Source organism: Amblyomma americanum, chromosome 3, assembly GCF_052857255.1.
Source record: "Amblyomma americanum isolate KBUSLIRL-KWMA chromosome 3, ASM5285725v1, whole genome shotgun sequence".
Lineage (NCBI taxonomy): Eukaryota > Metazoa > Arthropoda > Arachnida > Ixodida > Ixodidae > Amblyomma > Amblyomma americanum.
The window spans coordinates 149,204,682-149,222,065 of NC_135499.1; the positions used below are offsets into that span (position 1 = coordinate 149,204,682).

The 17,384-nt window shown below is 44.9% G+C and overlaps 1 protein-coding gene across 1 annotated transcript in view; it reads left to right on the forward strand.

Moving 5' to 3' along the window:
- The window catches only part of LOC144123382 (calcitonin gene-related peptide type 1 receptor-like), a 44,363-nt gene that overhangs the window by 5,001 nt on the left and 21,978 nt on the right, over positions 1–17,384 (forward strand). The window contains exons 5-8 of the mRNA XM_077656224.1: positions 10,388–10,482; positions 11,056–11,147; positions 15,357–15,501; positions 16,451–16,601. Of these exons, the coding sequence (XP_077512350.1) occupies positions 10,388–10,482; positions 11,056–11,147; positions 15,357–15,501; positions 16,451–16,601 (483 nt within the window). The remainder of the gene's footprint in view (positions 1–10,387; positions 10,483–11,055; positions 11,148–15,356; positions 15,502–16,450; positions 16,602–17,384) is intronic.

Sequence of the window (17,384 nt, forward strand, 5' to 3'; positions counted from 1 at the left end):
TGTCTTCGATAATGTCATCATCATCATCATCATCATCAGCCTTACTACACCCACTGCAGGACAAAGGCCTCTCCCATGTCTCTCCAATTAACCCTATCCTTTGCCAGCTGCATCCACCCTTTGCCTGCAAACTTCTTAATCTCATCTGCCCACCTAACCTTCTGCCGCCCCCTGCTACGCTTACTTTCTCTTGTGTAAGAGTTGTGTTGTGTTTCTAATGTGTAAGAGTTAAACCGTTAGTAGCGATGTCTCCAATTTGAAGGCAGTAAGATAAAGTGAGTTTCATACACAAACGATAGTATACAGAGGATTGCGGATTGTAAAGTTTCAACCACCTTTGCTTTCACATAAATTGTGGTCTGCCCGAGACACGGATATGTTCAACAAGAACATGTGCTGAAAATTCACGAGTTTTTACTTAGAGAAATAGAAACTATAGGCATGGTAACAGCTTTAATAGCATCATTTCGCTTCTGATAGCATCCAGCCTAAACCTTGGTTATTCTTATTTGATTTTATTTGTTACTAAGTCTCTCTTCCGTAAGAAATTATTTAGTTTTGCATATCAGGAGCATTTCGTATTCTTTACGAATGCTTTAAATGAAAATAATAAAGATTGCCTGGAATATGTGATCATTAACGCTAACGACTTCTACATCGCATTTATCCTCGTGGTTTTTATCCATGTTCTCCTGACGTGTCCTGTATATAGAGCATCCACTCTCTACTGCCTGTATTTTATGGCAGTCACTCACTCATGCCTTTAACGTAGCTCTCTTATACCCCTGTCATACGGGCACTTGTAAGGCCTTAGGAATTACGGTCCTTTTCCGCAAAGGCGCGTGACGCGCATCTACACGGCAAAGCGTCGAGACCTTTTCGAAAAAGGTCCGTAGCCGCAAAGGCGGCCGTCAGCGGCCTTAAAGTTACTTAAATGAGCAACCTAGACGGTAGCGCCAGCTAGCAAGCTCAAAGAATAAAAAATTGACGCAATTTTTAGTTTTCAAAAAGTAAAAAAAATATCCAATTTACCTTATTTAATGGTTAATTTTGCGTTACAGTGCACTTAATTGTAGAGGAGGCTATGACTTAATACATCTACACTGCTGAGAAAGGACTTGAGCACTTTTCAGCAGCCGCAGTGACACACACGTGCTTGCGCTTCTAGCTTTGCTGTTTTTTCTTCGTTTGCTCTTCATGGCAATTGCACACTTCTTTCTAACGTCTTGCGGGTCGTCGCTCATGATGGCGGTAGCACGCTAACCAGGCACAACCTAATCTCTTTGAAATACGCACAAGGACATAAGCAACAAAGCACGTTTCTCACACACAACGAGGAGGGGAGCCGAACTTAAAAATGCGCCTACCGTGGTCAGACCAGGAACGATGAAAAAAAACAAAAACTTTTGTTTCAAAATATCCGTTTCTCACCGTCAGAACACTCGTTTATTATCGTGATAGCTACTTTTTCAAACCTATACGAAAGCACTCTTATCCTCTTACCTGATGTGCTACCGTCTGCTTTAATTTCATAATGTTACTAGCGACGCTTCACACACAGCGGTGACATTTGGCATTCACGGAGGCCGCGTTCTAGCGCCTTTGGACTTGCCGTGCAGCAGCCCCGCTGCTCCTTTTCGGTTTTCCTCCTTTAGTGCAATAAGACAACTTTACGGCAAAGGCCATGAAGAAGTCCCGTGTGACAGGGGTATGAATTTATCACGGTAATAACTGCGTATTGTGTTACACATGTCATTCAATAAGTCCCCGTATGTCCTCCAATAGCGTGAGGTTCGGTGCGTCAGCCAGAACTGCACTCGTACGTTGGAGTGAGATCATCAAGGATGCCATTTTTATCTCAGAACTCTATTACGCATGAAATAACGCTGTTGCGGTAGTAGAGCAGTGCTGCTTGCACTGCACTTGTCTCAATACCCATCCCCTAATTATAACCGAAGCGTGCGCTGGCTCTGAAAGCGAAAAAAAGCCTCCGGTGCTAGCCGCGGCTACCTCACCAGAGTTTTTTGGAGAAATCCATGCATCCCGCTGCCGTAATTCTATGCAGGTCGGGTTACGTGAATCTTTTTCATTTAGTAAGCGGATTTCACCGAAATGGTTGCAAATTTTATTCTAGTTTCAAGTGTCCGCTTACTAAGCTTATATAATGCATCACCGCTAGTTTAAAGTGAAGTCGTTGGTAAGGCTCAGAAAACCTGAGAGAATTCTTTATATCTAACGTCAAAAGTTGGGCAAGATGATAGGTGCCAACAAATAAACAAAACAAAGTAACACAAGCGCACCACCGCAAACAACAGAGCGTTAGTGCTGTCTCCTATCATCCGTCATCATCCCGTTCGCTCTGTTTTTTTACGGGAATTTTTTTTAGGCGTTCAATGCAATTTGTGGCTTCACTTTTCTTTAAAATGATTTGAAAAAAAAATATTTGTTTGGATCCCAATGTGTTATAATTCTTTTCGTCGGACACCTTTAGATTGCATGATAGGCAATTACTACATGTGTGTGTTTTGCGCATCGAACCCAGCCATGCTTAACAAGGTAACGTTACAGTAAAAATATTTTTCACCACATTTCACAGATTTTATAATTTTACATGTTCATTAAAAGCTGGTCTTCATGTGGACGCTGTGTTAACTGCGTGCACGCTGAGCTCCATGAACATAACGTAAAAAAATAGCGGTGGTACTAACGCTTTAACATAAAGACGGCCAAAAACAAGCTGGTGAATTTCACAGGGCAATGAAACGACTGCAATCGGGTGATGCGCGTGGTATCTATGTCAGTGAAGCTCGGGTTGCTCTCTGTAGCGCCCGCAGCTGTCAGCCGCTCATCTTATTACGAAATTCATTCTGGAGAGATATATACAAAAGCTCGACTGTAAACCCCTCTTGTAGTATAAGTGAGCGGCACTTCAAGCACCCTTCGAGCGCCCTGTTTAAAAATCGGAACGAAAAAAGCTAATCACTTACTGACGAATGTCTCCAGACTTCTGAATACGATATTATTAAGGCACAAGCCACACTGCCACATTAAGCGGAAATCTGTGCGCACGGGCGTGTGAGCGCGCGCGCGCGCGCGCGCGAAAATGTGTGTGTGTGTGTGTGTGTGTGTGTGTGTGTGTGTGTGTGTGTGTGTGTGTGTGTGTGTGTGTGTGTGTGTGTGTGTGTGTGTGTGTGTGTGTGTGTGCGTGCGTGCGTGCGTGCGTGCGTGCGTGCGTGCGTGTGTGTGTGTGTGTGTGTGTGTGTGTGTGTGTGTGTGTGTGTGTGTGTGTGTGTGTGCGTGCGTGCGTGCGTGCGTGCGTGCGTGCGTGCGTGCGTGCGTGCGTGCGTGCGTGCGTGCGTGCGTGTGTGTGTGTGTGTGTGTGTGTGTGTGTGTGTGTGTGTGTGTGTGTGTGTGTGTGTGTGTGTGTGTGTGTGTGTGTGTGTGTGTGTGTGTGTGTGTGTGTGTGTGTGTGTGTGTGTGTGTGTGTGTGTGTGTGTGTGTGTGTGTGTGTGTGTGTGTGTGTGTGTGTGTGTGTGTGTGCGCGCGCGCGCACATCCGGTGGTAACCATAAAAAATGGCGTCCACAAGCAGCCAGTCAAGTGGCGGTTAAAGTAATGATCGGTCATGCGAGGTTTCTCGGGCATTCGCGCACTACTTAGCCACTGTACACTGCGCCAGGGTTAGTATGAGGACTCCCAGATATCTATGAATCTTAAGTAAAGACCAATTCTGCGAAAATGGGAATTAACCCGTTAGCCATCGCGTCATACCCCCAAGGCGGATCAGTGCGCAGATAAGAACGGGCGCGGCGGTGTCGCGGCGGCGGCTACGGATAGCCATGCAGAGGTAGAATTGCCAGCTGCATTGTGTCGAGTTACATCACGTGGCAGCGCACGGCTAATGCGATCTCAAAGTGAACGGGCAGGCTCACGCCTTTTCACAAGTAAGCAGTTTTAAGTATCCTTGCCTTCTATTACAAGCATCATCGGGTCAAAACTGCGTTGTCGGTCACATAATTGTCAGGACCGGAAGTGACGCCTCCAAACCAAAATTTACAACTCTGCCTTTCGATGTATCTTCTTTGAGTCTATATGGACTCTTCTAGACGTCTTTGAGGAAGCATCTAATACCCCTGTCACACGGGCACTTTCGATCCTCATTGAGCTCGATCTGCATCGAGATTTTCGAGCACGCTCGAAACATCCGTTGCTACACGGGCATTTTCAATGCTCATTGAGAAGTTTCCCTCATGTGTGTTAGGTGGCGCCAAATGTTCCGCCGACAGCCATAACATGGCGATGTCCGGCAACACTGTGCAGTCGGGGGCAGCGGCAGCCAAATCCGTAGCCAAATCTGTACATTGCGTATCTGCGCCAGGTTTTTGTGGCGCACCTCTGCTGCTGTGCGATGCAACCCAAGGGCCCGCAACGCCTCCGCGATTTCTGCATAGATTGCGGCGTTTCTCTTCTGGCGCCTGAAGTCATTTAGGCGGTACTGTCAGCAGTCGATGAGAGCGGCTGTCTCGCGCTCGCTCCACAGTTTCCGCTCCGACGAGCAGGAGGACGCCATCTTTGTTTACACTGACGGCGAAGCGTGGAGCGTGATGTCGAGATTACTTTCAAATGTTTGCATATAAGCAGGCGTAGTACCTGAAAAATGTTCTGTATTACATTTTAATCGATCACAACAACAACAATTGTGGTTTGGTTTTGTTAACTTGTGTTTATTTTTATAGCTTCATGAGAGCGAGAGTTCTCGATTGTGCTTGGAACCTCAAGCACTCTTGAGGAATCGGCATCGAGTCAAGCAGGATCGAGCTCGATTGCGCTTGAAAGTGGCCGTGTGACAACCGTCGATCTGCATTGAGTTCGATGAGCATTGACTCAATGAGGATCGAAAGTGCCCGTGTGACAGGGGTATAACACGAGCTAATCAGCAGAAAACGTTTTGAGGTCCACAAATACAACAATGAAAGATTGATGCCAAACTTGATGTAGGGGCACTAGTAGTTTCTAATGAATTGGTATTGCCGACACTTAGTGTAATCGGGTATCCCGGTGAACATATGCACATCGTCTATATTTGGCTAAAATTAACACAGCCTTCAAGTATTCGATGACAACATGTAATTTGATGATAATATGCAAAGAAATAACAAGTGCTGCTTAATCTTGCGGGCAATCTTGGGTTCTTTATCTGCACTCTGTTGGCCTTTGGAGCCCAGTGTACACCCAGGAAAAGTAGGAACCACTCGACCATCGTCTTCAGTGTACACACTAAACAGAAAGGATTAAAAATGGAGTAAGGTGTCCTCTATAACGCACTTCCTTTCATAAATGAGTGTGCTGAAGGACAGCTTTTACGCCCATACAGTCGTATTCGTGTTTAGAGCGTACACCGACGACGCAAAGATTTGAAACTTTACCCCATGGATTGAAAGCTCCCTTTTAACTAAGCGAAGGCCTCATCTTTATTAAAGGGGTAGCTGATCCTTGTTTAAGCCAATCCTGTACCGTATTTTGTCTCTCTTTCAATTTTCTTTCCTTTTTCTTACAGTCAAATTAAACTATAAATTTCCACTGACAACTATCAACAACCGGCAGAAACAGGATCTGAGCTAGAATAATGTACCAAAGCTCTTTTTCTATTCTTCTTGCACAACTTTTCGACAAGCGCGATTCAACCCAGATGGGTTCGTGCCATCAGAGCGTTCGCCTTGTCAGTGGAGCCAGAATAAATTCCTTTCAAAGAGATTATTCTGATATTGCACTGGCATTAGCGCATAAGAATACCGTGAATATTTTAGATGTTTTCAATGGCTACGACAAAGTCGGATAGTATGAGTGCCTTTCTATGCCAGTTAAGTGTTCTAACGTTAGCACTAGGATTTAGCTATGCATTTCTTTGGCGGTGTATTTCTTCGAAGGCAGCTTAAGATTGTTCTACACTGAGGCATATGGTGCCGTCTAATTAATCCCACCAGAATTAACTCACTCTGGCCCGCCATTAATGTGTTTGCAGCACTCTTTGGCCCCGTATTTGTGGCATCGCCGAGGCGAGCATTAAGACTCCATTTTATTACCTGCAGTTTTTTTGCGCGACAGTTCTTATGCAATTCTTGAGTCACTGAGTGTTCGCGATCAACGAGAATGCCGGCACGTTCGGCTGTTTCGTTGCAAATGGAGGCTTTATTATCATTCGCTGCACGATACTAATTCCGATCCTCTCAGGAGGAATTATGAAAAGCATTTGATAATTATCAGTCACTTTCGTCATTATAAGCAGGAGCAGCAGCTGAATCCTCTCTGCTCTCTTTATTTTTGAAGCCAGAGTTAATAGGGATAATATAGGTGACTCCATTTGGGAGAGCCCGCAGTCTCTGCCGCCGCACACCTACTCGGGAACTGCCTGTTTTCTTGATAATAATTTGACAAAACTGCATATTTGATAATATAAAAATCGTCCCTGACTATTGTTGCTCCGCTCGGCTGCTGACTCAAAAGACGTGGGTTCGACCCCGGCTGTGGCGGTAGAATTTCGATTGAGGCGAAATTCTAGAGGCCCGTTTACTGTGTGATGTCAGTGCACGTTAAAGAACCCCAGGTGGTCGAAATTTCCAGAGCCCTTCAGTACGGCATCCCTCACAGCCTGAGTCGCTTTAGGACGTTAAACCCCCTAAACGATAAACCAAACTATTGTTGCTCCGCACAGCTCTATTTCAGGGCGCCACGCTTCAAATGTAAGAGTGAAACAATTAATATTTATCTGTGCAGCTTCAACCAACGACATTAAGGACGCCTTTCTTTACATACATCCGTTGCTTGGCCGGGCCCAGAATGCGAGTAATTGCAACAGGAAACGTGGCCTGCATTTCTTATATTGAGTTCCGTTATCAGGGCCTTTCCCAGTACCTCTGAAAAGAACAATGAATTCAACAGGATGCCTTTGAAGCAATGGCAATGTGCTGTATGACGAGTAATTCACCGTTTGATTTTCATAATATATGCGGGGCGTGCAGGGCCTCCTTAAAAACAATAAGAAACGAAAGGATGCTTCAGAAATGAACTGCATAATCGACCAAAACGAATTTTAAGCTTCGTTTCATGCTTAGGCTAAACGTTCTGTAGGCCCTGGCCTTCCCTGTTAGCAAACAACAAAAATTGCCTTATCGCAAGCCATGAATGTGTTGCTATTTATCTTACTATCGCTCGTCGCTGTTTCTTTAGCGTGGACGCAGAGATGAAAAGATACCCTCCCTTGCTGCGTCTTGTGAGAAGCCGTGTGGTTAAACCAAATTAAGCCAATGATAGAACGCCCTGTTGTCACTAAGTCATCGCTATAGCGCACCCACCAATGGTTCTGAGAATATTGGTTTGGATTATAAAGTTTTCCACAACCTGGACGCATTTCTTATTGTGTACATAGTTTGTATATATTACTTCTCCCCATATCCTCTCTTCCTGTCCCCTCACCTCTTTAATTTCTCCGTTCTGCCTGCTGTACTTTATTTCCGCTGCCCCAGCTCAGGTGCTTCAGTATCGATGGCAGATGCCGGGGCTAGCAAAAATCTTTTCCTTCCTTTTTACTATTATTTATAAAAAAAACCACTACCACCACCACCACCTTCCCAAAGCGACGAAGATTATGAAAGACGCAGTAGTGGAGGGCTTCGAATAATTTTGAACACCTACGGTTCTTGAACGTGCAATGAGATTGCATAGTAAACGGGTCTCTATAGTATTTCGTCTCCATCGAAATGCGACACCAGAGGCCGAGATTGAAACCGCGCGTTTAGGGTCAGCAGTCGATCACTATAACCACTGAGCGCCGCTTCAGCTTTCTTCTCAGAAGAGGAGAGGCTACGCGCCACACTTAGGCACCAGGCGCACAAGTTAAAGGAGAGATTTATGGGTGAGTCTATAAGCTCACAAAGATGGTTTCGCCCACGGAAAGTGTAAGCATTCGACGCAACTGTGCCACGTAGCCTGTAGAAGGCAATGCTTGACAGGAGACGATGACTGCGGAGGGATGCCGCTTTGTGACCTGAACGTCCTTGCATTCTTGGTGAACGTGTTTTTGACGACAAAAAAAGAATAAAGTCGCAGCAATTTACTAACGAGGACAAAAGCTGCCAGGACGCGCAGAAAGCCCGCAAGACACATAGGTTTCTTACCAGTCTGTGATCGACTTAATTGACTAGCACATATTACAGCACTTGAATCCAATTTTCGCTACTGCAAGGGTAGCTTAACAAGGTGATGGTTCGGGCTAGCGGTATGCCTTACGTTCCATAGCGCAGCAAGAACTCAGGGGACAAACACAAGCGCTTATGGAGGAACGGTACCAAACAAAACCTAGACATCTTCTGGCACAGCCTTGACTCGGATGCAGTGGGCCAAAGTGCGCACCCGGCAAACAGTGATGGTGATCAATGTTACTAGCAAAGTAGGATGAAAAAACACCGAAGGACAAGGGCCCGTTGAACTAGAAATATAACTTAATAAGGTGATGGTTAGGGTTAGTGGGTATGCGTTATGTTCCAAGCGCAGCAAGAACTCAGGGGACAAACACAAGCGTTGTTTCTTAGCGCTTGTGTTTGTCCCCTGAGTTCTTGCTGCGCTATGAAACATAATACAAGGGTATACCCATGCGGCTTCTAATAAGGGCGTTAGTGGTAGCGTTGGCAGCTTGGCCTGGTTGGTGCACAGTTTTTACAGGAAGGGTGGGACAGAACCTAGTCGTCGGTTAAAGCGACTTGTGTTCTTACAACGCCCTATTTTATCGATCTCATTAGGGGTCGATCGCTGCTTACTACTCCTGGAGGCTTTGTTACGGATAGGAGGTACTACAGAACGATGAATACCAACGTATGCTTGTGTTTGTATTTCTGTGCGTGCTTAAAACATCTAGATTCTTTATAAGACGTTGTGTAAGATGTATAAGATGTTGTCAAGATTTTGTCAGATGCAAGTAAGAGTGACCAGTTTCACTCTTTTAGAAAATAGATAAGGCTTTGTATTCGGCATGAACTGGTAAAAAAGCGCTCTGTAGACAGTACACCTGGAGGAACAGGCTAGCTTCGCCGTCGTTCTGTTTCTTCAATCAAGCTAAACATTTTCACAGCGCGTGCTCTGGTGATAGCTCGCCAAACGTAGCGCATTACTGCCTGCATTTACGGCTGCATGCTTTGCACATAAACTCTACCAGGTATGAGTAAAAGAGACTATAATGATTGCTTGCAGCAAAATCTTAACGAACTAAATGTGCGGAAAGATTAAACATGCTTGATATGTTGTTGTGTGTCGTCATTTCATTTTGTTGCTTTTCTGCTGCGGCTCACTGTCCTCTCATAGGTATGTCGTGTTGGGAGTCTTGTAATTGTTTTCCTTCAATATCTCTTGCTGCCATTTCGACGAAAGAAACGACCGAAGAGAAAACGAAACCACTGATAATATGTGGGAGTTTGACAAAAGACAACTATGTGCTCGAGAAAGTAACAGAGAGGGAGGTAAAGAACACTACTCGTTCAGGATCGAGACAATGTTTCTGATTGCAGTTTATACGTCGAGGGGATGGTAATGCTAGAAGAATACGTCGTAATGGTTGCGCCTTCCGAGTGAAGGCTCACTTAATCGCTTGCGTGTGAAAGGCCTACGCACTTATGCTCGGAAACCTTAACACTAATGATAGTGCTTAAGACAAAGAAACTTTTCGAGTATACCATCAAGCTTGTTTTATTTTGTTTACCTATGTGGAAGTGGATGGATTCCAAGAGAAGGCATGCGTATCAGGGGGCGGCAGAAAGTTAGTTGGGCGGATAAGATTAAGACGTTTGCTGGCATAGAGTAGGAGCAGCTGGCAAAGAACAGGGTTAATTGGAGAGACATGGGAGAGGCCTTTGCCCTGTGTGGGAGTAGTATGGCTGATGATTATGATGATGATGATGATGATGATGATGATGTGAGCGTGGGGCAGTATGCAGTGTAAGAAAGTGCCAGACAAGTTACACATAGTGTAGAGCTTGTTCTGACGCCCTATCGCCAAGCGCATCGTTTTTACTAATGCTAGAGGGCTAGCGCAGGTCGGTGTGCAGCATCCTCACAGACGTACAGTACATTTAAACAATCAGGGTAACTCAAAGCCATCACGCTTCTCCCAGGCGGCTAGAAGTTTATTCGTAATTTAGAAGTGCTAGTTTGCAAAGTGCAGCATGAAAATTCTTTTGCAAAATTCTGCTGCTGTCGTGGAAGCTATGAAAAGCATTTGAGGTGTATGCACACTAATGCGGCTGGTATACAATTCGGAATAAAAACGTCATTCGCGCTCGGATAATTTGTTTTGTTCCGTTGCATAAATATTTCCTCTTTATTCAATTGTTTTAACGCAGAGATGTCAAAGAAAACCTGCTGGGGTAACGGAACGTGGTTCTACAGCCAGGAATACGGCAAGGAGTACACATTCTACGACTGTGGGTCCTTGGAGGTAGGTGCCCAGATGACAGCTTTTTATTTACCAGAAAACCTCGATATCTTGCGCGTGAAGCTTGCTTACTTTGAGTACCCAACGAGAGGTAAACTGCAGAGTTGTTTCACAAAAACTACGACCACAGAGCTCTCTGCGGGGCAGTTAGGGTTGCTGTATTTTTATAAACAGCAAGAAAGAAAATAGTGAGAACCTGTGCATAATGTGTGCTGCATCTTGTTATTGCACAAGACAATCACAAGAAAAAAGCTTGATAACATGTAATAGCGAAACTAATAGTCCGGAATATGCTCAGAACTATAAAAATATCGCATTTATGATACCACGCTATTTCCTTGTCCCATAGACACAGCAGGTTGTCCTATTGACACAGCAGGTGCAGCTAAAGGCGCCTAGAATTACAGACAATACCAAGCCGCGTAATCACAAAATTACCGGAACAACAGGGCTTTTTTCGCAGTATTCACACGGACTAAGATTTCTTCTTATTCTGAAGCCTCATTTCCTTCTCTTTATTTTCATATTTTATTCCTGGCCTCCTAAACGCATCTCTTGACGTCGTGCCACCTGCAGTATCACCGGTCTATGACCATCTTCTCCCTCGTGTTGCATTCGCTCTCCGTTGTCGTCTTGGTGCCTGCCATCGCAATCTTCTCGGCCTACAAGTACGTCGTTTTCCGTATTTTCTTAACGCGGAGCTCAGTACTTAAGAATGTGTGGCGAGTGTAATAATTGTCATTCTTTTCGAGCATATTGAATTCAAGTACCGAATGAACGAAATAAATGCTTACAACCAAAACCTTTCAGCTTGAATTTATTGCATCCTCTTCCAGAAAGAAGCGTGTGTCCTTTCAAACGTGCCCAAGTTAACGTGCTTGCAATTGTGGAAGCAGTTAGTCCCACTCTTGGTGTCCTTGTCGCCTTAGAAAGTAACAACTTTCCTTACAATCTGCAGATTCTTGTGCACAAGAGCAAAGTAGCCAAAACTTTCAATCACCTGATGTCTCAGAGAATGCTGAGTGCTAACCTAATGTGGCCTGGATGCTTTATAAAACGAATACATGCCACGCAGAAAGTAGGGCGTTTGTTAGGGATATCAGGTTTAATAAAAAAATCACTTTTCCAGACCGCATGCGTACTGTGAGAACCGTACATAAATAGAGAAGCAAGCAAAAAAGTTAAGTTATCAAAAATACAAGATGTGAATTATTAGGACCGAATTTTTTCACTTGTTGGCAATTGTTTGATCCCAGTTGTATAACATGTCTTTAGTTTGGTTCGTGTGCTTACCGAAGAATGTGCCTTGTTCTTTATTTAAATTTCCTTTAATAACTACACATGCTCTATTGAAATGAACAAACTGGAAAAAGCCTGTCCTCGCCACCCTGGGTCAATATTTTATCATGTTCTCGGGCTTACTGACTCTTCTCTTTTTTTTCTATACTGCGGGTTTCAAGTGTTTTTTTTTGTGCCAGAGGGATCCAAGAACTCGGAACCGGCTTTTATTATCAGGCATGCGCTCAATGTGCTTATGCAAACTTCATGTGTTTTCCTTCCCATCCCTTCGATATCTAAAACATCTTTTGATGTGATCATAAATGCGGACAACAAGGATGCGGTATGCGCTCACCCTAAGACCCTACCTCCTGGCGCACATTTATTAAAAAAAAACAATACATGACACGTGCAGAGAGATATATAAAGAGGAAAAAGGAAGGCAGGGTTGTTAACCATAAGGGTGTCCCGGTTGGCTACCCTGCACTGGGAAGGATGGACGAGGGGATTAAAGAGAGAAATGAAGAAGGGGTGAGGAGCACAGTCAAAGTTTGTCATTCAAGCCAGTCCCTCTCAGGAATGGGATAGTAGGCCTTGAGAGCAGTAGACTGCTGCAGCCACGGTCCGAGTATCTAATCCTGTGTTAATGGGCGATGATCCAGGCGGTCCAGACCACAACACAGCGGGTCTCTCTATCGCAAAAGGCTGTCAGCAATCCCAGTCGTTCATGTGGAGTTTAATGGCTGCTGAACTCAATTGCGGCCCCAAGGTCTGCAGTTCAGCTCAGCCACAAGAACTGGATGTAGCAAGTACATCCAGTGCTTGCAATGCGCTGTGTGCTGCTGGCGTGCGCAGGCTGGAAAGCACAACATGCATGAGATTCATGAAGGACGTGAGCATTTCAATTACATGTTCATCTTGTCCACAGTCCAGATCGTGGCTTTTGTCTGGAGCCGTCGTAGGCTTTTGGCACTGCGATGTCAGCATCGTCACTGACCCAGTAAGCGTGCGAGGCTTCGGCAGTGATGGCCAAATAGTATCAGAAGCAGGAGGGCCGGCTTCACCAAACGACGGGCTCCCTTGAGTTAGTGTGGTAGCTGGAGGAAGCGGACATGCTGCCGTGGCGCTTGAAGCCTTCCCTTCAAGAGTAGTTGCCTTCTTTGAAGGCCTTCGGCGATGCGAACGACGTCGACGGACCTTTGCTGCGGCCTCTCTGTGCGTAGAATGGTATCGCGCCATCTGTTTGAGTAACGCCCGTTAAGTCTTAAGACGGGGACCGTCTTTCGAGGAAGAGTCGTGAGGGCCACGGCAGTTTGCGCACTTCAAGGCAGCCACTCGGCAAAATGTCGCCGCTGTGTGGCTCGGAGCATCTTGGGCACACGATGGAGTTGTTGCTGACGCTGCTCACATGTCCGATCCTCGTGCACCTCCTGCACTGTAGCGGCTTCGAGACGAAAGGTCGCACTGGATGTCGAAAATGCCCGACCTTCACGCATGATGGTATACAGGCACCCTTGAATGTTAGCTTCATGCATTCAGACCTGCCGAGGCGCTGAACATGGGTTATTGAAATGCTGTTCGCCACCGGCTTGATTAATATAGGCAAATCGACATCACAGATCGTGATGTCGACGTTGTAAATTACGCTAGCCGTAGTGCCACTGCCTTGGAGGATAAGTGGGCGTACGCTGATGTTGTCAAGTTTGATGATGATGGTCAGACTTTGTAGTGCGCTCCGCTCCTCGACATCAGTGGCAATCACGTTTTTATAGTAGTTTATTCTCACTTCTTTGATCCCTTCCGGTACGAGGTTTTCCAGATATGTAGAGGTGGCTTGCGTGTTCAGAAGGTTTAGGTTGTCGGATGGTTCTTGTGGCACAAATAGCACGGTTTGCCCCGGGGCACTTCGCGCTCTGATGACCGCTGACGGACTGGATGAGGGTGACTCAGCTCGTCTGCGCAGTCTGCGCTTAGCCTTCTTGCTAACGACCTGTATGAACCCGTCGTCTGTCGAGGAGTCATCACCTGGCGCGGAGTACGCCACAGTGCCCTGGCTGCTTGAGTCGCTCAGGTGGTACAGGCGCTTTCACTGGGCGGCCGCTGGCGACCCACCGGGTTCTAAAGGAGGCCCAGCGGCCTCCACATCCAACGCCGTGACAAAAAGGGAGAGGCGCCTCACTGGTTATGGCACAGATTACCAAAAAAATTCAGTCGCGAAGGCAGCGTTCTGGTACATAACTTCTTCGTCTTCTCCCTGACAAGTGCAGAAACTTGTGATAATATGAAGGGTTGCGCTTTTCCAGTCTTTCTGTGTGCTGTCTTTTTTGGCGCTAAGTCCTTTTACGAAAACGTGCATCTACTGCCCCTCAGCAAGTATTATTAAGTTGTGATACTACGTGTTTCTTTGCGATACCATGCATGTAAATACTATTTGTGATACCATGCGCATAAATATATTGAAGTTACATAATTCATTACTGCACTCCCTTTCTCAAAATCAAACATACTTAAACGTTGAGAACATTTATTTTTAATATGTTACAGGCCACTGTCATAGCCACGAATGCAAGTTTTGCAGTTTTTTATTATGCCTTAAAAACTAAGAAAAGCTTTCTTCAGGATCGAAAAACTGAGATAAATATGCAGCTTTTTAATGGCTTTAAGCGTTTGTTGTGGAAGAGTTTAACATTAATGTTCACTTCACCAAAGGTAATATGTGTGATAACCCGCTACAGTAAATTGTGGCGCAATGACAAGGAAGCGAGCAGGAGGCCGACTAGCGTCCTGTTTTCTCTGCGCTCAAGGTAGGTTGTCTTTAGGCTTTACCATGAAGGAAATACTAATGCACAGCTGGAATGCGCTGCATGCAATACATTTATATCAAATGATGTCAGATTTTCACTCACGTCTTGTGAATGCTTCCTTAGGAGAAAATCTTGACTAGAAGTTCTTACCCACCCTTAGGACGCTTTAGTGAGAGCTTAAATAAGACAATGAGCAGGAAAAGTCAGAGCTAGGGTATGCGAACTCACTGTTAACGAAGTGTCACAACTTCCACAGAGCAATTAGCAACGGTATTTTGTACCACTGATCACAAGTATTGGCCACAAGTATTGGTTGTTGGCTTTCGTCCTTACAACTCATCCTTCGCTTTTGCTGTATTGAACATCTCTGGCCTATTTATAATTTTACTTTACTACCACGCATTGAATTCAATCCTTCCAAATGATTTAATATATTTCATGTGGTAAAAGCGCACTGAACGAGCGCGAACTGACAAAGATGCAGACGAGACAAGCGCGGCACCTTACCTTCGTCCGTATTCCTTTGCTGCTCTGTAAACTCATGAATTTCTTAGACCTATAAAACTTACAACAGCAAATACCTGCACTGCAAAAAAAAAAAAACAGCGGCTTAGGGTACAGCATCGTGCCACGGCTGATCCTTCATCATATACAGGGCACCTACCTTCATAGTGCGTTAGCTTCGGGAATAGCGGTAACGATGGTTCGTTCACTATTCAGCTCAGATCACAAACGTAGCAATCTTTTTTTTCGCACAAGACATGCCGTCACTCGTTGTATCTCTTTTTTTCGCAGGCAACTGCAGGTGCATCGGATAGTTCTTCACAAGAACTTCTGCTTGGCTATGGTACTGTATGACATCAGCGTCATCCTGTTCGATTCGGTCTTCATCCTAGACCATGTCAACGAGGAGAAGAACATACGTGTCAAAGAAAACCCGGTACGGAAAGTGCTTTAACCTTTGCTTTGCCCACCTTTCTATATCTAACCATTTCACGCCGACGACAAACAAAACTGTTGCCTCTGAAACGTGCACATTTTGCTATTTTCTTACCACATAAATTGAGAAGAATTGCATTTAATTCTTCAAGTAATTTAAAGTAGTTCACGGCTTATGTCCCACCTTTACCCTATTGCCAGTGCTGTGGGCTTTTCTCCTCTACATAACTTACAACTACTCGCTGAAGGCTTATTGCGTTTCTTTTCTTTTTAGTTTCAGTTGCTCTGAGCTACAGTGAATCACCATTCACCTAGTGTCCACAGAATTCAGGCTAAGCTGACAGGCTTTGCGCAAAGAACAGCGCTAATTATTGTGTACCGTATTGTATGAAGCAAAAAAGTCAGCATGTTTAATAGGTTCGCAGTAGTAACTAATAGCGTTTTTCGCTTTGCCTGAAGCACCACTATACAGTGGTAACATTGTGCTTATGTGTGCTTTTGAGACCAGTGTCTGTAGGTATACTTGGTTGTGCTTTTTGTTATTAGGGCCGATTGTGTCCGTAATTTTGTAACAATTCGTATGATTGTTATGTGCTCGTACCAAATAATATTGCTCAAAAGAAGAGAAAGCTGTACTCGCCACCATAACGAATTATTTCCAGGTTCCAGACTGTTCTGAAGAAAAGAGTGAAGGTGCTGATCAATGCTCCCTTTAACTGGCTTTTGGGCAACAAAAAATTTTCAGATCTTGTTAGGATAACGATGCTTTCTGCGTTTTAGTTTCAAGGAAAACATGTTATAGAAACACGTGCTCACTTGTACGAGAGCAATTTTTAATACCTCAGGGCACCGCAGCGGTTGGGTGTGAAAAGCATGACGCGTTTGCTTGACGAAATGTCGATAAAATTTTCTATAACTTCATTCTTTGTATTTTCTTGTTTTGCGTGCAGAACCTGTGCAAGATGCTGTACACTCTCTCTCGGTACTTCCGGCTGTGCCAGTATGCCTGGATGTTCTGCGAAGGATTTTACTTGCATAGGCTTATCGCGTCCGCATTTGCCGAGCAGAAGTCACTGGTCCTCTTCTATGTCATCGGATGGGGTAAGAAGGCTTTATCTGACATTTTATTTATTTCTTTATCAACGACTGCTAAGCTTACAAGATGTACTTGGTAAACAGAAGCGAAGACTTTGAAAGAGCCGCTGCAGTGACTTAGATGCCCAATCCATTACTCTATTTATGTTTCTCCCACTCCTCATCGAATACTTCTTACATGGATTAGCTGGATTAAGAGCGGCAGTAAGATTCGTCGAAGTTGTTTGTCCAGTGGCCCTAAGAGTTAACTAAAGAAGAGCAGGTGTTAGAGATTAGCGGCCTTAAATGGGGATGGAGGGTCACTCACAATTTTTTGTGTGTTTGATTGGTAGCCCCAGGAAAGTAGGCCAAAGGAACATTCCGTGGAGTCACTGTGTATAGTGCATTTATCGGGGAATTAGTGCTTCAATTTGCGCGCGGTGTAATATGGCGCCTCTCTCACGTCAGATGCTTGGAGAGCGGAGATAGTGATTTTGTTTACAAGCGAATAATAAGTCGTGCAGGGATCCTGGCAAAGGGGTACCACGACCAGTTTGTGATCAAGTTGGTCCGACGCCAGCCAGGAATTGTGTGTAGTATCGATGGATATTGAGCGGAAAAGAAGGGTTTGGTGTTCTACTGGGCACTGAAAACGATCATGTTCTGGATTAGTAACGTGAAGCGCAGTTTGAGTGGAAGTGTTCAGTTGGCGATGCCGAGTTTCCGGCTTTTAACAGGCACACTACTACAAGATTTTAAGAGTAGACAAAAGAAAAAACTCCCGCTTTACTTTGATTCACCCCTCATCTA